General features: G+C 38.0%; 4 protein-coding genes across 4 annotated transcripts; 2 read left to right on the top strand and 2 right to left on the bottom strand.

Annotated features, from left to right (window-relative positions):
- Nucleotides 1-306: 306 nt before the first annotated feature.
- On the bottom strand, nt 307-5838 carry LOC107877432 (ABC transporter G family member 26). Its single transcript, XM_016724081.2, has 9 exons — nt 5593-5838; nt 5233-5516; nt 4995-5150; nt 4727-4910; nt 4153-4431; nt 3787-4062; nt 3428-3712; nt 3230-3337; nt 307-1302 (listed from the first exon to the last, which is right to left on the bottom strand). Exons 1-9 carry the CDS (start codon nt 5803-5805, stop codon nt 1033-1035), a joined length of 2055 nt encoding a protein of 684 aa, XP_016579567.2. The 5' UTR covers nt 5806-5838; the 3' UTR covers nt 307-1032.
- Nucleotides 5839-7204: 1366 nt separating this feature from the next.
- On the top strand, nt 7205-10796 carry LOC107878830 (coiled-coil domain-containing protein 22 homolog). Its single transcript, XM_016725976.2, has 6 exons — nt 7205-7692; nt 8302-8697; nt 8902-9125; nt 9261-9407; nt 10031-10255; nt 10347-10796. The coding sequence occupies exons 1-6, from the start codon at nt 7429-7431 to the stop codon at nt 10606-10608; spliced, it is 1518 nt and encodes a 505-aa protein (XP_016581462.2). The 5' UTR covers nt 7205-7428; the 3' UTR covers nt 10609-10796.
- Nucleotides 10797-11445: 649 nt separating this feature from the next.
- On the bottom strand, nt 11446-17179 carry LOC107878829 (GBF-interacting protein 1-like). Its single transcript, XM_016725975.2, has 8 exons — nt 16890-17179; nt 15837-15880; nt 15588-15696; nt 14229-14915; nt 13688-13988; nt 13138-13390; nt 12212-12682; nt 11446-12141 (listed from the first exon to the last, which is right to left on the bottom strand). The coding sequence occupies exons 1-8, from the start codon at nt 17023-17025 to the stop codon at nt 11833-11835; spliced, it is 2310 nt and encodes a 769-aa protein (XP_016581461.1). The 5' UTR covers nt 17026-17179; the 3' UTR covers nt 11446-11832.
- A 342-nt stretch (nt 17180-17521) lies between these two features.
- LOC107878828 (transmembrane protein 230) lies at nt 17522-24506 on the top strand. The gene is made up of 3 exons (XM_016725974.2): nt 17522-17848; nt 23408-23721; nt 24263-24506. The coding sequence occupies exons 2-3, from the start codon at nt 23445-23447 to the stop codon at nt 24340-24342; spliced, it is 357 nt and encodes a 118-aa protein (XP_016581460.1). The 5' UTR covers nt 17522-17848; nt 23408-23444; the 3' UTR covers nt 24343-24506.
- Nucleotides 24507-24601: the final 95 nt, after the last annotated feature.

Raw genomic sequence — 24601 nt, 5'->3', positions numbered from 1 at the left:
GAAGATCCCCAAAAAGCTCGTCTACTCCGGCCACTTGCATTGACAACAAAATTAACTTTTGCGCAGGGAGAGAGAGGATGAATCAAGGAATCCAACAACACTGCACTGTGGAGAGTACTTTGTTCTAAGGGGGAGTGGCTTCTTATGGGTTCAGTTTACAATTCTAGACTGATTTTTTCTTTGACATACAATGCATATACACTAACGAACCAAAATGTATATCAAACAATAAGACCCAAAGTTTTCATACAAATAATACCAAGTTCTTACGGGACCTCAAGGGAATTGGAATTCCCAGGCAACCTCCGTTTCTAAGATTGTTATCAACACAAGTGATGTCCACACTTGTCTCAAGGAATCCACCTTGCAAGACACTCCTTAAAGCTCTCAAAAATATATCATCAAAATGACCTATCATGTTCTATTTATAAGTTAGGTTATAACTTATTACAAAATAACTAAAATATCCTTAATGAGTCATGGCAAGGGGCAGCCTTGGAGTGTCAATATGGGCTGCTTTGGAGTGTTGGGACTTGTTCTCTACACTTCAAAGTTTGTTCCATTAGTGGGGGAGCCACCCGAGCTCGAGTATTTACATATTGGTCCACAATCACGATCATACTCCTATCAGAACGTAACAAAATTTGAATTTGCACTAGAAAATCACATTTGAGAGTAAAACACTTCCTAACAAAAACGACTTTCGTACCCAGAAAGATTCAAACTCGAAACCTTTGATTAAGGACGCGGGAAGTGGAACTAGAAAATAAGAAGTAAAGATCCTTTTATTTGTTTTTTTAGCTTTACCCCCACAAGAAAAGGTTTGAGAATATCAAAATGATCACTTTCAAAAATACAATCAAACAAAAAATGATAATTTAATTCCCACTAGTCAATATCACAAAGTCATGTGAACATCAACAAATTAAATACTCTCACTTGATCCCTTCACATTTTTATCCACATGAAAAATTAAAAAGAAAAACCATCAATGTTTTTTTTTTTTTTTTGGCGGGGGGGGGGGGGGGGGTCTCAAAGATTAATACTATTAATTTTTCTTCTTAGGCAAAAATAAGCTAAGAATCTATAAACAAGAGCCATTGCTAATAAAACCCAAACTTCTTTTAATCCACCATTTAAACCAACAGTGTCAAATGAAGGTGAACTTTGTAGAGTTCTACAACCTCCTTTGCTTTCACAATCATATAAATCATCTCCTGAATATTGCACTTTCAATAGTAGCCTAAATCCATAGTACATGAATGATATGTACTTTAGCCACCTCATAAATTTTGGTATATGCTGCAAAAAAGAAAAAAAAATCGGTCTCGTTAGCGACTAAGTCAGAAGTTTCATCGAAGAAATTAAACTTAGAAACTAGAGATTCAATATATATATATATATATATATATATATATATATATATATATATATATATTATAAATACCATAAAAAAAATTCTATATATAGTATATTTTATGGTAAAGGAGGATCGGATGAATCCCTGGCCGTCAAGTTTGGGTAGATTCTTGATTAGTACAACATAACCGGCATAATCTCACAGGCGGGTTCTGGGGAGGGTAGAGAATACACAGACCTTACACTTATCTTGTAAGGGCACGAAAGTTGTTTCTTATAGACCCTCGATCCAAGAAGAGATTCTTGATTATTATGTTTCTAGATAGACCCTCAATCCAAGAATAAATTCTTGATTAGTATGTTTCTAAATCCTTTACTAACAATCATGTATGTGTGGAAAATCACTAAACTTCTCGACTGATATTAGATTCTGAACTATGTGAATTAAGGGGAGCCTTAGATTGAGGTACAAATCCTATATGGAAAATTCTTGTCCTACATGACGTCCTACATGTATTATGCCACATAGGACGTTGAAAGTCATAGATGTGATTTGAGTCGAAGTTAAAGGACATGTTTATGTATTATGCCATTTCAGTATTAAATGTAGAAACTAGAGATTCAATATACCTATGATAAAATACCGTAAAAAGAAACATTCTATATATAGTGTATTGACGGTAAAGGAGGATCAGATGAACCCTAGCTCCATCCTTGAGTTGCATACTTTTATGATCACATTTGACTCCCTTGCAGTCAAGTTTGGGTAGATTCTTGATTTGTACAAAAACAAAAACAACAACATAACTGGTATAATCTCACAGGCGGGTTCTGGGGAGGGTGGAGAATACACAGACCTTACACTTATCTTGTAAGGGTGGGGAAGTTGTTTCTGATAGATCCTCGATCCAAGAAGAGATTCTTGATTAGAATGTTTCTAAGTCCTCTACTAACAATCATGTGTGTGTGGAAAATCACTAAAGTTCTTGACTAATAGTAGATTCTCAACTATGTGAATTAGGGGAGCCTTAGATTGAGGTACAAATCCTACATGGAAAATTCTTGTCCTACGTGTATTATACCACATAGGACATTGAACGTCATACATGTGATTTGAGGCCAAGTTAAAGGGCATGTTTATGTATTATGCCATTTCAATATTAAATGTAGAAACTAGAGATTCAATATAGCTATGATAAATACCGTAAAAAGAAGCATTCTATATATAGTGTATTTGACGGTAAAGGAGGATCAGATGAACCCCTAGCTCCGTCCTTGAGTCTCATACTTTTATGATCACATTTGACTCCCTTGCAGTCAAGTTTGGGTAGATTCTTGATTAGTACAACAACAACATAATAGGCATAATCTCACAGGCAGGTTTTCTGGGGAGGGTAAAGAATACACAGACCTTACCCTTATCTGGTAGCACGCCCGCCCTCGTTTGGGACACATAGGCTATTATAGATGTATATAGCCCATAGTTTCAAAAGTATAATAGATTCAACGGTAAGAAATAAAGCTCGAACTCATCAAATTTAATATGTAATAATAGTTATATTACTAGATCATGTTTGCTAAACTATTTATCAAAGGAGAAATGGCTTTGGAAAATATTGATGTTCCCACTTTGTTGGGCTTCATTTGCTATTGACACAAGATAAAAGAAGTATCATCAAGTTTAACATGAGTAGGATTCTTGATTTTAGCTTTTCTAAGCATGCATAAAATGTTATAAGCACTACTTTACTATGTTGCTCGAACTCTTTAAAAATGTCGACAGGTGTGTGTTGAATCCTCCAAAAGTAGTGCGTTTTTTAAAGAATATGATATGGTCCAGCTACATTTTTGTAGGATCCGAGCAACATACCTGAACGTAGTAACCTCCGGTGAGAAGAAACAACATCAATATCAGGGAAGCAACCATTCCAGCCCTTCTAACGCTCATAACTGCAGCTCCAAAAAGCTCTCCAGCTCCCTATAACCAAAGAAAGAAGCAAATCCATTCATATTTTCGAAAAAAAAAAAGAGTGAAACTTCTTTAGTTCGCAAAAAGAATTGGACTTACCTGGCTGGTTATCGCTATTAATAGTGTTGCACCCAACGTTAGAAAGAAGCACTGGACGGTCCTCTTGAAGCCAGCCATGAAGTATACCATGCACATGAAAAAAGTCGGGTACACTACGTGTGCTACCATGTCGCACAATGTGCTGCAGATGTAATAGACGCTTAGTCTATACATGTCTGCTTTCCGTTCTTTCACCAAATACATCTTCTCGAATGGGAAGACATACACTGCTCCGAATATTGATGAGGAAGTCCAGAAGATACAGATGTAGAACATTAAACCAATCTGCAATGCATGTATAAGTTAACTTTCTTGAGAATACTTAGCAAGGAGAGGAAAATGTAAAATCAGGATTTTGCCTGATCGCGAAGTTGAGCTTCTGTTCCAGTTGAGGATTTCCACCAAAGAAGTCCGAGCAGTAGTGCAACTCCAACCGATTGAACTAACCGGAGCTTGTCAAAATAGTCTCTGCATCTCTCCCTGTACGTTCGCTTTGACAGTACCCGGAATTGTTCCCACCAGGATATAGTCCAATCTTTTTTTACCTTAACAGCCATTTGAAGATGCTCTGGTGCTTTCGACACTTGATGATTCTCTTTCGGCTCCAACAAGATTTTGTACTTGTGTTGCAGATACTAATGGTCATATAGACACAACTCTGTGAAGGTATGTCCCATAAAGAGTTTTCGAGTAAAATCAGAACAAGTTACAAATGAGAATCATACTCTGATGACAATCTTCTCTCGTTCGGTTGTGCATTGAGGTGGATACAGATCATCAGGAACACGGATATCGTTTACTTGTCCAGTTGCTAAATCCAGCAAGAACTCTGCTGGATTCATGGCAATTTCCGGGATGAAACCTAGAGACGAGAAGTACTCCATCGACTCCCTGGCCTTACCATAGTAAACCGGATAACCTTCTGCTATCAACAGAATTTTCTCAAACATGTGGAAAATCCTGCTCGAAGGCTGGTGAATTGTCGTTATGATTGTCTTTCCCATCTGGTGAATGACATAAGTTAGCATTTGGCCAAACTTGTTCCCGAGTACAGAATGAGTAAAAGGGCAGTCCGGTGCACTAAAGCTCCCGATATGCGCATGGTTCGAGGAAGGGCCCCACCACAAGGGCGTATTTTACGTAGCCTTACCTTGCATTTCTGCCAGAGGCTGTCCATGGCAGCAACTTTATCAGTTACTCCAATGAAAAGACTATTGGAAAACATTGCAATAAATGAATCCATCTATGAAGGATGGAACTATAAGTAGCAAATAGCGAAAATATGGTTCAAGTGTTTACCTTAGCAAGCCCTTGAAGAACCTGAAGTAGTCTATTTGCAGAGGTCGAATCAAGGCCTGAAGTTGGTTCATCGAGCAAGAGTAGAGAAGGATCGACGAGGATTTCATGACCTATGCTCGCTCTTTTTCTTTCTCCACCGGAAACACCTTTAACAAGTCCTCCACCTATTCTCGTGTGACGACATCTACAGTTGTGAAAATTCACGAATGAACAGTTGCAACGATCACGTTAAGTTTCTTTAGCTCATCAAAGGATAACACACACGTACCTTTCCAAGCCTAATTCCTTAATAATCACTTCTGCTCTTTCATACTTCTGACGTCGACTCATCTTGCTTGGAAGCCTCAACAATGCAGCAAAAACTAAAGTTTCCTCGACTGTCAATTGTGGAAAAAGCACGTCATCTTGCGTCACAAAACCCACCCTAGACATTAGCACGTATCGCAAACTTAAGTTAATACAAAGCCATGTACACTGAGTAAAACAACAAATAAAATGAGTACCACCTTCTTTTAAGAGCTGGATTATATGGAATGTCATTGTAAGTGACAGTTCCTTTGACATTTTCGTGCAATCTTCCACCCAATATCTTCAACAAAGTTGTTTTTCCACTGCCCGAAGGTCCCATTAAGGCGAGAATTTCACCCGGATTTATGCTTCCCGTTATACCCTTGAGTATATGCTTGTAATTATCATGTTCAAACTGAGACGCTACCTTTGATACAACTACCTTGACAGGATTGTTGGAGAACGCTTGGTTAATCTTCACCTTGTACTCCACATTCTCAAACTGCATACAAAATCAATTCACATTAGACAAGCCAAGACTCTCGAAGGAGGAGACCAAAGAAGAAAAAGTACGGTACCTTGAGGAATATGGGAAGAGGTTGATCTATATGCGCGATAGATGTATCATGTTCGACCTCTATATCAATTTCGGAGCTTCTGTTTCTAAGATACGCCTGCGACATAAACTCTATGTTATGACCAAAACCATTACTTCCAGCAATCTGCATGGAGCCAACAGTCGGAGGGGACAACGACAAGTCCTCAATTTCATCTTGTGACACATGCTCCATTGTATCACAAAAAATTGTATCTTGTTCAATGGTATTGGAAATAATTCATGACTAATATATATATGGTAAATTAAGTTGAACAAAAACTAGAATTTTTTTGCCTAAATCTTGAAACTTGTTGAAACACATGCTTTCTATTGAAACATAGTAGATATATTTTTGTTGGTGATATTGATACATTGTATGATCTTTGAGTTTATTTCTAGTTATAGCATGACCTTGTTGCTCCTCACCTATTATTATTACTAGACCTTTAATGATATCTAAAAGCTCTAGGCAATGAACTTTAGCAAAAATCATTTTATCATTAAGGAGATAATTTCAGGATGATTAATTCCAAAATTAATTTTAGTACGAGCTTATCCCATGTTTAATTGGGATCAAATGTATGAATAACTCATTTCGGGGTTGCAGTGTTACTTTTATCCCACCTTGAGGGTCGGATAACAAATTCTGGAATAACTAATTTCAGAATAATCAATTCCTGAATAACTTGTTTCCAACCAAACGACCCTTAAAAGAGGAAAAATATTCCAAATATTTAAAAATATATACATGAGAAATCAGGAATTCAAATTGTGTCTAGTAGTAATTTTCAGAGCTCTTCAATTTTAAAAACAATAATGTACGTAGTAGATTTATCAACAATTACTCATAAAAACAATTTGAAAATTCTTTTTTTTTTTAAAAAAAAAATTATCACCAATTTTAACTTGTGAATATATTAAGTTACTAAATTACCAACATGGGTTGTGGTGCAGTGGATGAGGTTGCTCCACCCTTAACCAGAGCTGTGTTGGGAGCGCTGCCACCTTAATGGGCCTTGCAACGTGCGATCTGAATTAGTCAGGGCTCCAATGCGGGCACCGAACACCGGATGGGAAACTAAATTAATAAAACATCCAATAAAACAGTCTTTGGCAGAAATGCAAGGTAAGGCTGAGTACGATACACCCTTATGGTGGGGCCCTTCTCTAGATACCGTGTATAGTGGTAGCTTTAGTGCATCGAACTGCCTATCCAATAAAATTATTAAAAAATATAAAAAAATAATATAATTAACAATAATAACTACTCAATATGAATAACAAGAAAGAGAAATAATGTTTTTTTCATCCATTTTTATTTGTCATATTTTACTTTACGAAAGTTCGTTTAATTAATTTTTAAAATTAAACTAAATTAATTTAATATTTTAAATTTAATTTCATAGGCAAACAAGGCCTCAAAGAGTGATGGACCTTGAATTAAAAGGACAAACAAGTTTTTCAATTAAATGAGGTCCTTTAAGTTTTTAAAATTATGTGGGAGGTACAAAGAACAACTTTAATAGTTGTTCGATAACTTTGCAAAGTTGTTAAACAATTATTAAAGTTGTTCGACAAGTGTAAAATTGTTCGAAAAGAATTTGTTCGATTGTGCAAAGTCACTGAAATAACTAATACAATTATTACAAAGTCATTGAGATAACCAATAGCCTATTATAGCTGTTCAAGAGACTTCACTTTATTAACTTAATAAAATTGGAGGACCACTTGTCCCCTTTTTTAATTGAAGACTTGTGAGGTCTATGGGCTCATTTTTCTCGATCTAAAGCCCTGTGAAAATCTTGAGAGGACAAAAATGGAAGCATCAGAAGAGATTCTACTAAACTCAATCGCCAGCTCCGGCGTGACAATTCCGGCCGGCGTTTCGTCGGTGAAAGATCTCACGCCGGCGACTTTATTCTCCGTTTCCTCTCAGGCATTACACCTCATCGGCCGGCAGAACTCTCCGTTCCCGGCTTCCTTGCCGGAAAATTCAGTTGCCGATCGGTTAAAACTCTGCTCGGAACTTGCTTCCGAGTTCAAATCCCTTGGTTTCATCGGTGATATCAGCTTTCATAAGGTTTTACTTACTACTGCTATATATATACCTTTCCATAATCTTCTTCTTCTTTTGATCTGTGTTGAATATGTCGTTGTTTTGATGATTCTGCACGGTTTTGAGCTGATTATGCAAACGAAACCGATTTTTTTTACAACTTAACGTCGTCGTGATGCTGCGTTCTGCACGATTTCGAGCTGATGCTGCAAACGGAACCGAGTTTCTTATTCTTTGACGTCGTCGTTTTGCTGCGTTCTGCACGATTTCGAGCTGATTATGCAAACGAGACCGAATTTCTTATTACCTACTTCCCTACTTTCCAAAATACTTGTCACAATTTCCTTTTTGAGAGTCATATATATATTTTTTTAATCATATTGATATGTTTAAAGTTGTAATTTTTAATACTTTTCATATTTGGAATATCTAATTTTATTTGAATCTTAACTTTTATTTTATTGAACTTTTTTTTTCCTGTGTGAAATTTACATGCGTTTGTAGTAGGTCATGCTGCTCAGTGCGGAATTAATTGATTTTGTTTTGTATTAATTTTATATTGTTTCATTTGTCTTGTTAGATTTTTTCTAAATTTGTGCTTAGAGAAAGCATTTGTGTTTATTGCTTAGGCAGTTCCTTTATCCATCTGAAGAGGACTTGTACGAGTTGATCCGGTTCTTGGTTGGGAGGCTATCTGATGTTGAAGCTCGAAAAGATGCAATTAGAGATTCTAAAAGACGCCTTAAGACTCCGAAGGAAAGTCTTGCTGATGCTGGACTGCTGCCTCGTAAGGAACTTTCGGAGAGACAGAGTGATCCATTGATGGTGACACAAACACCAGAGCATTCAAACCAGGAAGAGTTTAATAATGATGTTCGAATACCTATAGGTGGAGCTGACTCCAGCAATGAGACATCAAGTGGTGAACAAGACGTCCTAGATTTGGTGGAGGGCGTGAGGAAGAGTTCTTTGAGGGACAATTTTGATCATGGACAACAATCAACTTCACCATGGGTGCATTTGAATCAGGTACTCATTGCATCTTTAGTGTATTGGGTAGACCGTTTAGGCTTTTTGAGGTAACAAGCTGATAATTTAGAATTGGAGCATATATGAAGATAGCGGAAGTAGGAAAAAAACAATGATATTATTTGATTTTATGGCTAGGTATTTAGATCTTCAGAAAGTCTTCAATATGTTGTCTTTTTATTCTAAATTCGTGTTATATTGCAGATGAACTGCAAGACAGAAACTTTACAAGACCAAAAGGAAATGCTTGCGGAGAAGTCAGTCTCAAGCTCTGTTGAATTACAAGAACTAGAAGAAAAGCTTGGTTTGTTGAAAGCGGCAGTGGAAATGGCTTCTGATGACAAACATCCTAATGACTTCTATGTGAATCAGCTTAACGATCAGGTGAAAGCAAAAAGGGAAAAAATTGTTGAAATGGAGACTGAGTGGTACGATAATGATCTCTTGCTTTATTGACGATCCTTAAAACACACAAAAAAAAAAAAATGGAAGGACTCTAAGTCTTGTTTCCTATTGAAACTTGAATAATATTAATTGTAATGCCTTTTTGAAATCTCTTACAGGATTGATAAAAGGAAGGCCCTTGAGCAGAAGAAACATTCTCTGGAGGAAAACTTAAGAACAACAGAACCCGAGGCCTATGTAAAATATAAAAAGGTGGAAGAGATTGAGTTGAAGCTGGAGTCTGTATTAGCCGAAAACAAACGAAGGTAGGTCATCTTCTAATATCTCATGTTTAGTTTTTACCTGATCAGGAAAAATCTTCTATTATGTCATGCAGAATATCCGTTGTTTATTAGATTACGTAGTTGGACTAAGAACGAAATTGAGAGAAGAAAGTTGTTGGCAGAAGAAATAAGAATAGGAAGCTCTACTTGATCGAGTTTGAATAGGTTAATATATTTGAGGCTAACGAATTATTAATATGTGAAAAGCGGAATAGTTATTTGAGAAAATGGCATGACATGATTAAATTACTATACAGCGTTCTTGATAAACCAATTAATATACAGCATTGTTAGTTTTTATCAGTTGGATTCTTTGCCATTTAAGAATTTTCATTACTCGTTATAGAAAGAGGTCAAGCAGTGTGGGTCTATTGGTATATCAGAACTTTTTATGCCGCGTAAAGCCTTATTCATATATCCTACATGTGAACTTTGGCAAGAATCTTTTACTGGAATAGACCCTAAATGCGATGCAGATTATCATGGTTTTTGTAACCCTTGAAAATGCTGTTTTAGTTACAGAGTAACTGATTTCTCTAAGCATGTAGAGAAATAGAATCAAATCGGTAGCTTTGTCTGAATGTTTGCTATACGTCACTCTGCAGAAAGGACGAACTCATTGTACTTGCAGCCAAGGCTGAGAAGCAGCCCAAATTGCAACCTAGGAGAACCTACATTCAGCGCGTTGAAGAGATCACCAAAAACAGCCGGAAGCAGGATGCTGACATAGAAAGAATATTGAAAGAAACAAGGGAGCTACAGTTGGAGAGCAACTCTGTTCAAGAACGTCTTAATCGAACTTATGCATTGGTGGATGAGACAATGTTCAGGTACAATCTTTTGATATGCTGGTGACCATGAAATTAACATCTTAACGAGAGTGTAGATTGTTAAAATGTAAATTGTCTGATCGTTTACAAGGGAGGCAAAAAAGGACCAAGTGGCACGACAGGCTTACAGGATATTGACTAACATCCATGAAAGCTTTGAACAAATAGCTGAAAATCTACTTGCAACAGATAGAGTCCGACGACAAGTGACTGATTATGAAGGCAAACTTGCAACTATGGCATCTCGAAGTGTTGATATTGACAAGCTGAAAGCAAATCTTGAAACCATCACGAGGGAAAATGATCTTCTTGAAAAGAAATTGTCCAATGATTCATCACAAAATGTAGGGTAGAACGATTGGAGTTGATTGGATCAGTTAAAATGAATATTGTTAACTCTTTGGTCACATTTTATGCTGTAATGTTCTGATAACACACGCACACACACACATAGATCTACCGATAAATTTTATGTGGAATTCATTGCCAAGTGATATGATGCTGCAATATCTTGATGATATTGAAACTTGTTCTTGTTGTACTTGGGATTTCCCAGTTTTCGTGTTAAGATCTGCATGTTCTCGCAATTACTATTATTGGAATTGTGTGCCTTGAAGCAAATGCAGGTTTTTGGTCACTGTTATTTTTGAAATGCACAGGACTGTTTTTTTCAAGAGATGCTGATCAAAAACACACCAGAACTATCAAACTTTCACGAGTTTCACACCCCAACTATTAGTTGTTCCTTTTTCCTACGTGGACTAGTTCCAGTAGGAAAAAGAAACAATTGATAGTTGGAGTGTGAAACTAGCGAAAAAATGATAGTTCGGGTGTATTTTTGACCATTATCTCTTTTTTCAAATAAGGAGATCCTTTTTTAAAGAGTGTAGATCAATACAAAAGAATCAACTTTACTCTCTTCCTTCTTAGTACAGAAGTGTGTTCAAATCTGCTATTCTATCAAATTTTCTCCATCTATGATCATCATTACCAAGAAATCCTCACAGGCTAACGGAATCAAACAAGGTGGATAATGAATCGGCCGCCTTTTTACCCTTCTCCACTTAAATATCTAGCAGGGCTCGAACCCTTGACATGCAGAGAGATTTGGGGTGGAGGGGGATGTTGTAACACGTCATAGGAAATTGCACTAAATCTATTGAACAAAAAACAAATCAACACATCCCAGAAAAACAAATACAACCATGATTAACTTGGAGAGGAGAGAAGGGGCAATAGCTCATGTGTTATCTTTATGGTGACCAAGGGGCAAATGTCAAGCCCTTGAAGATTTAATAGTATCTTTTTGCTATAAGAAGATATATACAAGCTAGAAAGGGCAATGGAAACAATTGATATCTTCACCTGCTCCACTCAAACATCAAAAACTTCTCCAGCCTAGAAAAGATCATGAAGTTGAGGAAAGCTAATCAAAAGCAAGAAACTTTTAACTTAGAACAAACGCTGAGAAGTCAGCGTTCCAACGTGTTCTCACTGGAAGTGCCTAGTTTCTAGCATATCTTATATACACTTAAGGGAACAGCTTTGATTTATCAGTGACGTCTATACTATTGTTCTTAGACGTTTTCTCTATTCAGCAATTTGTTGTTCCAATGAATATTAGCTTGAGGTTGTTTAAAAGCACCAGATGTAGGAAGGCCCGAATCACCTGATCTGGCAACAGTTTGAGGTTGCTGGGCTAGGGGTTGAACATTAGATTGTGCAACTATTGCCTGAGATGGATTAATTCCAGGAAATGAGCTATTGGCAGAATGTCCTGGTGCAGCAGCGGCGTACTGGTCCTGAGGGATGTTGTAGAAATAATTGGTCTGAAGCATTGATTGATCGCGTCCAGGTGCACAGTTTCTGTAATGGTAATCTTCATGCTGCATGAAAGGATTATGTTATATCTCAATATCGGAATTGGACAGCAAGGATATGATCGACAAAACAAACCTGGTTTTGCATGGAGTAGACATTCTTTTCTTTCAGCTCAGGTGTAGTGAAATTTTCATTGCTAGCAGAACAAACTAGACCTGGAGTTCCATTGTATGAGACAGTTGACGAGCCATATGAACTGTAGCCAGGAGGTATGCCGTAGTGGTTCAAGTTTCCGGCAATAGCTGCTGGTTTGTACAGGGATGGAAGAGGTAATTTTGCACCAGCAGCAGTAACTGATGGTGACATATAATAGTTGGGAGCAGAAGGTTGCTGAGGGTATCCACTCGGGCCCAAAAACTGGTGGGCACTCTGCGGCATGTAAAGGTGGGGAATGTAAGGGTTATACGGCATATAATTAGGAGGGAATGGTTGGCGGACTAAAGGAAACAAATGTGGAGGAACACCGACAGAACTCTGTCCAAGGCCTATCGGTTGAGCCACAGGTTGATTAGAGCCCAATGTTGAAGAAGGTTGAGAATTTCCACCCTGCAGCAGACCATAGATTTATGAAAATTTAGTCAGACCAAAAATACGACACAATAAAGAGGCGAGAGACTGGTTGTTGTGGGGATGGAAGGAAGATGATATAGCTTTAGTGTACTGTTAGCCAACACAAATGAAGCACCACCACTCAGGAGATGATGTTTACTCGTGTATTTGCACAGTTCAGATCAGATACTGCAGAAAGAAGTACCAAATAAGCAACTAATCCGCAAGTGAACCAAGAAATTTTGCCAACTTTGTTCTATCTCAAGGTAATCCTTTAATTGTATGTCATTCCACAAGATCTTCCGATTCAAATTATTTACACAGTTAGCATTGTCTTATGTAAGAGGAAATTGACTAAATATTCATTTTGACAGCACAGACTTTCCAACGGAAAAAAATACATTCAAATGAAACATGGGAAGTAGAGATGTTTTAGGGCTACAGTGACATGCCTGCTGTTCTTGTCCCTCGAAAACAAGTTGGGGCCCTTGCATGGGTGGTACAAAACCCAAGCTATAATCAGGAGTCTGGAGAAGTGGCAATTGTGAACCTGTAGACGGTGGAAATTTCTCCGGCTCTGACGGATCATACACAGGAGAAGCACCAGATACTTCAAAAGATGATACGTTTTCGGATTCATGTTGGTGTGATGGCAGATCGCCCGGATAATCACCTCCCTGAGTTTCCGAAGATGCATCTTCATAGCTGCAGTTAGTTTTACACGGCGATGAGAGGTCAAGTATAAGATATGAAGAAAAAGTATCAGGATAAGCACAATGACATTGTCATCGTTGTGTTACTGTAAGCTACGATAGAAAAAAACTTGACAGTCCGGAGGCAATTGGTCATGGAATCTTCATCAAAATGTTATACATGATTGCGAAAATATATTGACATCCTCCCAGACAAGAAAAAATCAGCGAAAGTGCTTCAGCAAAGACACATTTGGATACATAAAATCACGAATGAGTACAAAACATTACATGTCACCCAGTTACCTACCTCCCAGGTTCCATGGAAGTACTATCATTAGCTGGAACAGTCTCCACAGGCATCGAGTCTTTGCCACAGCTTATGCTTGGATCCGATTGAGGATCCAAACTACCGAAAGTCAATCCACTCCTAAAAGAGTCGGGTACTTGAAGATGATCCGGAAAAATAACAGCCTGACGATTGGTAGAGATATTTAACTTCCCTAACTTCACGTCAAGCTGTGGGACTACTTGTTCCTCGGAAGAATTTAGTTTAGAAATTGATGGTAAATGAGCTCCCTTTACAACGGCTGCTGCCTGAGATGGCAATACTGCATCAAGATTATGATAAAGTGAGATTACCCATATCAGTTCAATGATTCAACAGATGATAAATCCACTTAGCAGCTATCCATATCATGAATTGCACTTGTAAGATAGTTGACATTAAGCAACTTAAATAAACACAAGAAATCCATCCACACTACTTAATTTAAGGAGGTTGTAGCAGCCCTTCTAAATTCAGACTTCCAGAAAAGCTAAAAATGAATTAAAGGAGAGTCAAGTGGTACCTCCTGAATGACTGTTAACTTGTTTGGAATGCTGACTTTCATGATTAGTTGCTACTGGTTGTATAGCAGTGACTGAAACTCCCCGGGATTCTTTTGGCCCTGTCGTGTTTTTGTAATCGACAGTTCTAATGACTGCATGAGTATTTTGGGGAGCACCTTGACAAGAATCCAAACTCCCCTCATTCGCAGGAGATACAGTGGAGTCTGCAGCAGTGCGCTGGCTACCTATCTCACGTTTTATAGTACCAACTGTTCCTGGATTTCGTGGATTCAAAGCTGGCACTAATACAGGATCCGATGCAGAAGAATAGACACCAGAAACTGATGTTGAAGCTGTTCTTGTCACAAGCTCATTAGGTTTTGGTATGAAAATTTTATCTTTAAATCTGGTTCGGGGTGCAAAGGTGGGTGTGGGCGTAGGAGTAGGGCCAGGATCCAAGTTTTGATGATGATTTATCGAACTAGGAGGTAGAGTTGAAACTTTTGCCAACTTATTTACATTAACAAATGAAGTAACTCCAGCGACATTACTAGGATCATCGGCAGCAACCTCAACAGCCGATTTCTTACTAGGATGTATATTAGCATCTGCTGTTTTACGTGCAGCTGGCATGGAGGTCTTAGAACTTCTATCCTTCAAACTATTGACTCCATTTTCTTTCTTAATGTATCTTCTGCCACTGTCACCTATCGACAGTAAAGAAAGGGGGTGAGTTAACACTGGAAGCCATAAATAGCGAGATGCATCTCCCTCTATCGATATGAAACACTCTTCCAGATTCCAACAGATGCAATGCTGTTATAAGTTATTCGAGACAGTGCATGTATCAAAATATTGCACATGAACCACCACTGTCAAAGAAAAGAAATGCACTCTATGCCTCTATCGAACTATCAAGCAGGTCATAAGGACCGTAGATGCAGTTCTAACCATGAAATAAGTTCGGGTTCCTCTCATTTTACACATAGATATCAATACCCACGATATATCAGCCTTAAAGGCTTGTACAGATTATTCCGGCAAATAAAGCACATTCTTGAAAGAGCGAATGCTGTCCTTTTCGTATGCTTTCCTAAGAAAGATGGATCATTCTATAAACACCTTCATCTTCTTATGTGTTAACCTTGTGACAGTGAAGAACATGATAAGTAAAATGCAGAACCCAGCTACGACTCTTTGATAAGAAGCTACTAGTGGATGGAATAGCACAAGTCTTTTTTTTCGCTCATGAAAGTTACTCAATTGTTAAAATTCAACAAACAACATCATGGATGCTCAAGAAAAGCAGAAGAGTTATCGATCAAGATCATGACCACATTACGACAGAATCTTAGCCCAGGTTGAAGGTCCATATATACCATTAGTGATGTAATTTGCAGAAATTTTCTCACGACCATCATCCCTAGCCCCTCTCCGCTGCATGCCTGACATCCACCTGAAATCCTCAGAAGTTTGGCTGCCGGCTTTCTGCAATTAGATGAAGAAACTGCGAATAATCAAGCTAAGTGAAAATTTTGTTATAAAGTCTATAACAGTCCATATTTTTAGCAGTGTCCCGTTGAATAATCCTAGCTCGACTTAGCACAATCATTAAGAGAAATGCTTACTGCTTTCTTCCTGTCTCGTTTCCTTTTGACCTCATGAAAAGTATCTGCAGGATTCGGTAGTTTTAGCTTTAGTGAAGAATACTATATGTAAACGGAGTATGAAACTTCAGATAATATGTGCCACAGAAATTGCAAAACTGAAGCAAGTATTCCGGTACAACAACAACCACATACCCAGTGTATCCCCATATAGTGGGGTCTGGGAGGGTAATGTGTACGCAGTTCATACCACTACCTCAGTTGAAGTAGAGAGGTTGTTTTCGATAGACCTTCGGCTCAAGACAGAACAGAAGCAAGTATTCCGGTACAAAGAATAATCTGATTTGAACATAGAGATAAGCATCTAGTACCCCCTAACTATGACCAAATTTGCCCCCCAAACTAAATTTTAACGTATTTTTGTCAACCTTTTTAGCTGACGTGGCACATATGACAGTCCTTCACGCGCTTCACGTATTCACATCAGCATAAAAGGGTGACAAAAATACGCTAAAATTGAGTTCAGGGGATAATAGGATCCTCGTGAAGTTGGAGTGTGTCGTAGGAGTTTTGGCCATAGTTTGGGGGTACTAGATGCTTTATCTCTTGAACATAATTAAGAAATTAAACAGAAAGAACAATGTCGAGTGCATCGATACATATAACTCTGACGTAAAAAACAATTATGCATCGATACATAACATCAAAAAGAAAACATCTAAAACACCAAAAAAAAATCCTATTTTTATTCTTACCAACCTATTGATTTCAGCTAGGAAAATTTAAAAAAATGAACATCACCAAATACTTATGACCACACACACATGCATGCATGCATCTTATTAAGAACCGTTAGGTCTCAGGTTCAGGTTCAAATCACACCAACAGACAAAAAACACAAAGCGATCTATCCTGTCTCAGCCTCGATGGATCAAAGTTAACATACACACGTCGCTTGCATAATAATGTCTCGGGTATCCCGTAGAATTAGTCCACGTGCACCAACCACATATATATATATATATATATATATATATATAATTACATAAACACATACAAAAGTGGATATTGTACCAAGATATAAAAGCTTTTGAGCAGTTTCATTTGGATCCATATGACATTCTTTCAACATTGCATATATATCTTCATCTGTATGCTTTCCCCCTATGATCTCCTTTATATCATTGATCGTTTTTCTAACGTTGCTCATCTTGTTAACAATATTAAACAATTACATTACCATGCACATTCAAATCATTAGCAGAAAAAAAATAATTAATGCGATATTTGGTTATTAGGAAAAAAAATAATATGATTTTCTTCAGTAATTATATAGGTAAAATCATTTTTCATATATAACTGTATTTAATATTGTTTGTTTTGTTTCAGTTGATATTTAAACATAGGTATATAAAGTTACTTGATATTTGTATCTAAAAGATTTTTCTATGTATATTTTCATTTTTTTAAAAAGTTACTATTACTTTGTTTAGATTATTTGAGTGGATTGTAATATGGTACTAATATAAATTTGATTCATATATTAATAGTTCTTTAATAGTTTACTAATATAAATCGAATAAATCGAACCACTTACGTCACAAACTGAATCAAACTACTTAATAAGTACCTCTAATTTATATCGAGTTTTCATCAGGTCTAAAATCCTTGATTTTTAAATATAAGTGATGTTTGGTTAAGCAACTGAGTAACATTATAAGAATATTTAATTAGTGTAATTCACTTTAAAAATTTTATAGATAAATTAAATTATTAAATTTAAGATACAATGTGAATAAAATAAAATTTACTAATTAAAGCATGGAAAGTTGATAAGCATCAAATACATAGAGAGAAAAAATAGTACTTTTATTTTAAAAATATCTATTTTTGAGTTTATAAAGAAGAAAAGAGAAATTGCAGCGTCGGGTCAATTTATCGGGTCTACTGTTATTTTATCGTCGCCAGTAAGGGTTCCGTCGGTGTTTCGGGTCAATTTGTTCGGAGAAATTTGTGCTTTCTTTCTCTTCAAGGTTAGTGTGAAGCTTTTTCAATTAGCACAATATATTTATTGATTTGTGTTAGCAAATGATTATGAATTTTATGTGTACTTTATTTGTCATTGTTGATTGAGTTTGATTCATATTTAATTTGCTTTATGATGTGTGTTAATATGGTTTTTGGCCTTTATAGATTGGAAAAAGGTTGTTTTTTTAACTTGATACTTGACACCTCTCACCAGCAATAGGTACCAGCTAACTGTGTTTACCAAGGTTAGAACAGATAGGGAAGAAATTAACTAGTGTTTGTCTCTATTGGAAATTGAACCTGAGACCTCAAGGTGTTCGACCCACTTCATTGAACTACTAACAGCTTGTTTGGATGGTGGTCTGCCATGGTTTCATAATAATAGTTTTTTTGTTTGGTTTGATGGTATGTTATTGTATGGTAACAGGTAAATTTACTAAAATACCCTTATTTGATTATTGCTAAAATTGACTATTCCCTTCTTGTTCTTGTAAACTTCACCATCGGTACCCTTCCAAGTTTGAACTTTTGAACTGAAATTCGAAGCCTCTTAGATCACTTTTTAGCAGAATTATCGGAAGGACCAAAGTTTTTCTTTTCTTGGACTTACTGCAAAGAAAAGCCTCGCCATTGTTTTTCTTTTCTTGGTCTTTTAGCAGAAGCCTCGCCTTTGTTGTTGTTGAAGCTGCTGGGAGATTACTGCAAAGAGCAGAAAAGAGAATAAGAAAATAGGGTGGAGGGTAAACAAAATTATACAGGGGCATAATTGGAAGAAAAAGAGGGAAACCATGGCATACCACCAAATTGGTGGTTCAGCCATACCATACCATACCATGGGAAAGCACCATCCAAACAAGTTGTAAGGTACACCCTTGGGTGGTGCAAAAAGATTGGGTTTTTTACTTGATAGAAAAGAAATGGCACCTGGGATTTTTCTTTTCTTGAACAATCGTGGTGTCAGAGTTAACGTTTGTGCACCTCGACTAATTCCTTGATACTTTTCACCTTCCACCATCAATAGATACCAGCTAGCTCTGTTTACCAAAGCTAGAACAGATGAGAAGAAATCACCTAGTGTTTGTCTATATTGGGAATTGAACGTGAGACCTCATGGTACCAGCAACAGGTACCAACTAACTCTGTTTACCAAGGCTAGAATAGATGGGAAGAAATCACCTAGTGTTTGTCTCTATTGGGAATTGAACCTGAGACCTCATGGTACCAGTACTGGTACCATCTAACTTTGTTTACTAAGGCTAAAATAGATGAGAAGAAATCACCTAATGTTTGTCTTTATTGGGAATTGAACCTGAGACTTCATGGTGCTCAACCCACTTCATTGAACCACTAGGGCACACCCTTGGATGCAAAAAGATTGTTTTTTTTACTTGATAGAGAAGCAATGGGACCTGGAATTTCTAATTGTTCGATTTAGATGTTCCTTAAAAGAACTCAAGAATGTACCTGATTAAAGAAACACGATAACATACCCAGTGTAATCCTGCAAAATGGAGTTTTGAGGGGTAAAGTGTACGCAGACCGTACTTACCCCTGCCTTGGAGTAGAGAGGAAATGGAGAGGTTGTTTCCATAGGCCCCAGCTCAAGGAAAAACCAGTCCAAAGCAGTATAGAGAAAGAAATAATGGAAAAGAAGAAGTACCCGATTAGAAAGAACACGTAAGAATCATGAAACATTTGAATATTCGATAGTCCTGTTTTGCTAGGTGTAGGCTTGTTAATTGAGTTGGATTCATGTCTAGTTTAATTCCCGACGGGTATTAGAATGGTTTTGGCCCTTCTAGATTGAAAAAGATTCTTTTTTTACTTGATTTAAAGAAATGGCATCCGGAATTTTCGACGGGTATTAAACATTAATATGGTTTTGGCCTTTCTGGAATGGAAAAGATTGGTTTTTTACTTGCTCGAAAGAAATGGCATCTGGAATTTCTTATTGCTTGATTTTTATGTCCCTTTAGGACACCCAATAATCATGAAACATTTGATAGTCCAATGAAAATAGTGTAAGGTATTAACACCGCAATGAAAAAGAGAAGAAAATTAATCAAAAGCATTATTCACCTATAATATCATAATTTAATGTAATGCAAGCTACCAGAGATGTCGTTTTGCTCCCCTAACCAAGTCCTGGGTGGTTAGTCTGCAGAAAGCCCTTCAAAAACCAATCGTCTCTTTGTAGATAAAAATGGGTAAGAAGACAAAACACAAAAGCTAGAAGATAGGCTCTTCTTTTTTTTCTTGACCCTAACTAGTTCGGGATCGGAATATAGCTGATTGATAGGATAAGTGACTGTTTGCAGTAGGTTAAAGACAACCTCCTTTGAAGTACCCTGTGTGGATCCGGGGCTGCTTCTGTGCTGGCTTTGCTAGCTTGCATGAAGGACTTTAAGACGCTCTATTAACCGGGCGCTATCCCACCAGGACTTCATTATCTATACATTCATGTGACCGAGACTATGAAAAGGTAGAACACCATGGGAATTCGCTGGCTAAATCATCAACCTTGATTTCATATGCTCAATGAGAACCTGGAAAAGTGGAAAAGGTTCATGTTCCGCTTCCAAAGTCAATTGTCTGCAGTTCACACTTGGGCAAGGGTGACTCTCTAGTGGTTTCATTCCGTCTTACTGTAAAATACTGTCGCTATACTGTCAAGTGGATGCATATGCTGTTGATTTATTGGAAAAAGTCTTTAAAAAAAGAGGTAAAAGCGATGTTGTCAACTGAAAGAGTCGACTATACACATAGAGATCCTCTGGAGGGCATATGATTTCACCACTTTAATTTGTATAGGCATCTTACCGTACAAAAGTGTCTCTTGACCATTGTTTTTCTGATTGACACCGTTTTTCTTTTTTTCTCTAAAGAAAAGAAGTGTTCTCTTGACCAGTGCCTCAAAGTTAAGGACACTTCTTCACCATTGAAAGGCCGTCTTTACCTTTCCAGCCAATTTGCACAAAAAAAGAGCAAGAAAATCAGGACAGCGCTGCTTGGAAAGTTATCCTTATGATACAAGTCAGGAAAAGGCGTCTATGATAGAATTGGTGTGATACTAACATAATTTAGTTCTTTGAGTAACAAATTTATAAAAATATGCCACCTGGAGAGCTTTACCTAATGGTCGATGAGTTTTATGTATCTCATACTTTCAAATTATAATCGTTAATCTTGAAGCCATGTAAAGGTCTCACTAAATTCTCAAATGGGCGATTAGAATTTGATCATGCTTCAGAACGAGGATCTGCCAAAGAAAACATTTAATGTTTCGTTTTATTTGTTGAGCTTTGGGGTACCCTGATCGCCAAAACCAACAAATTCTGACGCAAAATATCATTTTCCAAGACGCTTTTACAACAACAACAACAAATCCAGTGTATTCCCACATAGTGAGGTCTGGGGAGGGTAAGATGTACGCAGTCCATACCACTATCTCCGGAGAAGTAGCAAGGCTGTTTCCGATAGACCCCCGGATCAAGATAAAATAAGTCATCAAAAACGTACACAAAGCATGGAACAATATGACATGACATAAATACGCCACCTATAAGGAGTAGTAAACAAAGAATAGTAAGCAATCGTAATGCAGCATAACAAGAATACTGCACAGGCCAAGTAAAGCCCTATCCTACCTACCGAAAAATTCACTAGCCTTCTATCCTAATATGCGTCCTCCAGATCTTCCTATTTAGGGTCATGTCCTCAGTAAGCTGTAACTGCTCCATGTCCCGCCTAATCACCTCTCTTCGGTATTTCTTCGGCCTACCCCTGCCCCACCTGAAACCATCCAAAGCAAGTCTTTCACACCTACGAACCGGAGTATCCGTGCCCCTCCTCATCACATGTTCGAACCATCTCAAACGAACCTCCCGCATCTTGTCCTCCACCGAAGCCGCACCAACCTTATCTCGAATAGTCTCATTCCGAACTCTATCCCCCCTAGTAAGCCCACACATCCAGCGCAACATCCGCATTTCCGCCACTTTTAGTTTTTGAATGTGAGAGTTCTTGACAGGTCAACACTCTGCTCCATACAACATGGCCGAACGGACTGCCACCCTATAAAATTTGCCTTTAAGCTTGGGCGGCACCTTCTTATCACACAACACCCCCAAGGCGAGCTTCCACTTCATCCATCCCGCCCCGATCCGGTGAGAGACATCCTCGTCAATCTCACCATTCCCCTGAATCATGGCCCCTAAGTACTTGAAACTATCCCTCTTACACACCACCTGAGAGTCCAACCTTACTACCACCTCGTCCACCTCCCTCGAGACATTAAACTTACATTCCAAATATTCGGTCTTGCTCCTACTTAACCTGAACCCTTTAGACTCAAGGGTCTGTCTCCACACCTCTAATTTATCATTCACACCCCCCCGAGTCTCGTCAATCAAAACCACATCGTCTGCAAAAAGCATACACCAGGGCACCTCGCCTTGGATACGCCGCGTCAACACATCCATAACCAAAGCAATCAAAAACGGGCTAAGAGTAGATCCCTGATGCAACCCTATCAAGACCGGGAAATGTTCTGAATCGCCTCCCACCGTCCTCACCTGGGTCTTAGCTCCATCATACATGTCCTTGATCGCTCTAGTATACGCCACCGGGATCCCACTCACCTCCAAGCATCTCCAAAGGACTTCCCTAGGGACTTTGTCATATGCCTTCTCCAAATCGATAAACACCATGTGCAAGTCCTTCTTCCTTTCCCTGTACTGTTCCACTAGTCTCCGCACTAGGTGAATTGCCTCCATCATCGAGCGCCCAGGCATAAATCCAAACTGGTTCTGCGAAATAGATACAATCCTCCTCAACCTCCACTCGACCACTCTCTCCCAAATCTTCAGCGTGTGGCACAATAACTTAATACCCCTATAGTTGTTGCAACTCTGAATGTCACCCTTATTCTTATACAGAGGGATCATAATACTCCATCTCCAGGCCTCAAGCATTTTCGCCGATTTGAAAATGTCGTTGAACAAATTCTTCAACCACCTCAAACCAGTCTCGCCAGAAAACTTCCAAAAATCCGCGGGGATCTCATCATGCCCCATCGCCCTACCCCTTCGCATCGTGCGAACGGCCTCTCTGACCTCCTCCCCCTTAAAACGTCTACAATAACTAAAATCACGGCACGTCTACAATAACTAAAATCACGGCACTCCTCTGAATGCTCCAAAAAAATTTTCCAGAAGTGATACTTCTTTCTATTTTTCTGATAATTAGAGTAGCAATGTAATGAGTGTATAGAGACGGATTAGAAGTCAGGAAAAGTTATCTACTCTCATGCGATGCAATATGTGAAAAAACTGATATATGTAACAATGTAGACTGGAGTTGTAGTGTTCACCTTTTTCGTTATATGTGTTTATTGAACTATTTGTTGTAGTAATCCTTCTAGACCGAAGAGGGCATTTATTTTTTAAACTCTACCTTATTTTGCCAACTTATTATATATTCCGATAGTCAGATCCTTGTGTTCATAATTGGTTGGTGTTCTTTTGAGCTGCCTTATTCAGAGTGATCATCTGACAAATTTGCAGACATCTATTCCAATACAAAGACTGGAAATTCTGGTGTATGGCTTCTAGGCGGAATATTCCTTACAGTCGTCTCGCTGTGGATGAAGATGACGACTATTATGGAAATGCTGGTCGGCGGGCTGACCCTAGATTTGATTATTCACCAAAATCGTTAGATAGAATCCCCTGGAAGTCCATTGCCCTTGCTCTTTTTCTGCTCTTTCTGGGATGTCTGCTTCTCTTGCTGTCCTACTTCATCTTATCTGGTCATATGGCAGGAGAGAGTTCCCAGGGATATGGGCTCCTTGCACTTGGAATCCTCACGTTCCTCCCGGGTAAGTCAAAAACATACATTAATAGATACTGCTTTGGATGCTTAAGCTGTTATTCTTTTGTCCATAATTGTTCGATATGTCCTCGAGGAGAGTGTCGTAGTTCATTAACTACGGAATCAATTTGCGGCTGCACCATTGATTTGATAGCGTGATTTACAATTATGTTAACAAGGTAACTTCCATTGAATTTGCTGCAGAATAAATAGGTGAGATAGCAAATGGTAGGGCTACTCGTTACTTTATCTGTCCTCTCTGTAGTTGCTAGAAGCACCATATCAAGGTGATTGCAGATCTGCACTAAAATGGTCATATACTTAATCGACTTTTTGGGATTTCCATTACATCTTGCAAACTTCTGCAATAGGCAGTAGATTCTACTTTCCCATATTTTCTCCGTTTTGTTTAGACAGTCTTGAGTTTAACACGCTACGCTTTTGGTTGCATATTAAGTTCTTTATTTAAGTTTCACATTCGCGTTTTCATTAATTAATTGATTAGGCTACTTCCAACTATCAACTTTGACCTTGACAATTGTTTGCAGGTTTCTATGAGACGCGGATTGCATATTACTCTTGGAGAGGTGCTAAAGGTTATCGATTTACTGCCATCCCCGACTATTGAAGCCTTCAAACTTAATGTAAACTCTCAATGTAGTTACTAGTTTCTGTAATGAGTTTTGTGATAGTTTGTATTTCTCGCACGCATTTTGTCCTTAACACTTCAAGAAACTTCTGAATGTAGTTGCCTGGTTTTCGTAATGAGTTTACAGCATTTATTTTGTCCTAGTTTCGTTCGCTATGTATTTTTGTATGATTTGCGCCTATATGTGCTGTATTCGATACATCAGATATTCAGATTCTATAGTTAGAAGGACTAACTT

This window comes from Capsicum annuum, chromosome 7, assembly GCF_002878395.1.
Source record: "Capsicum annuum cultivar UCD-10X-F1 chromosome 7, UCD10Xv1.1, whole genome shotgun sequence".
NCBI classification, from domain to species: domain Eukaryota; kingdom Viridiplantae; phylum Streptophyta; class Magnoliopsida; order Solanales; family Solanaceae; genus Capsicum; species Capsicum annuum.
The sequence above is the reverse complement of the archived record's forward strand: the minus strand, read 5'-3'. Positions and strand labels throughout refer to the sequence as shown.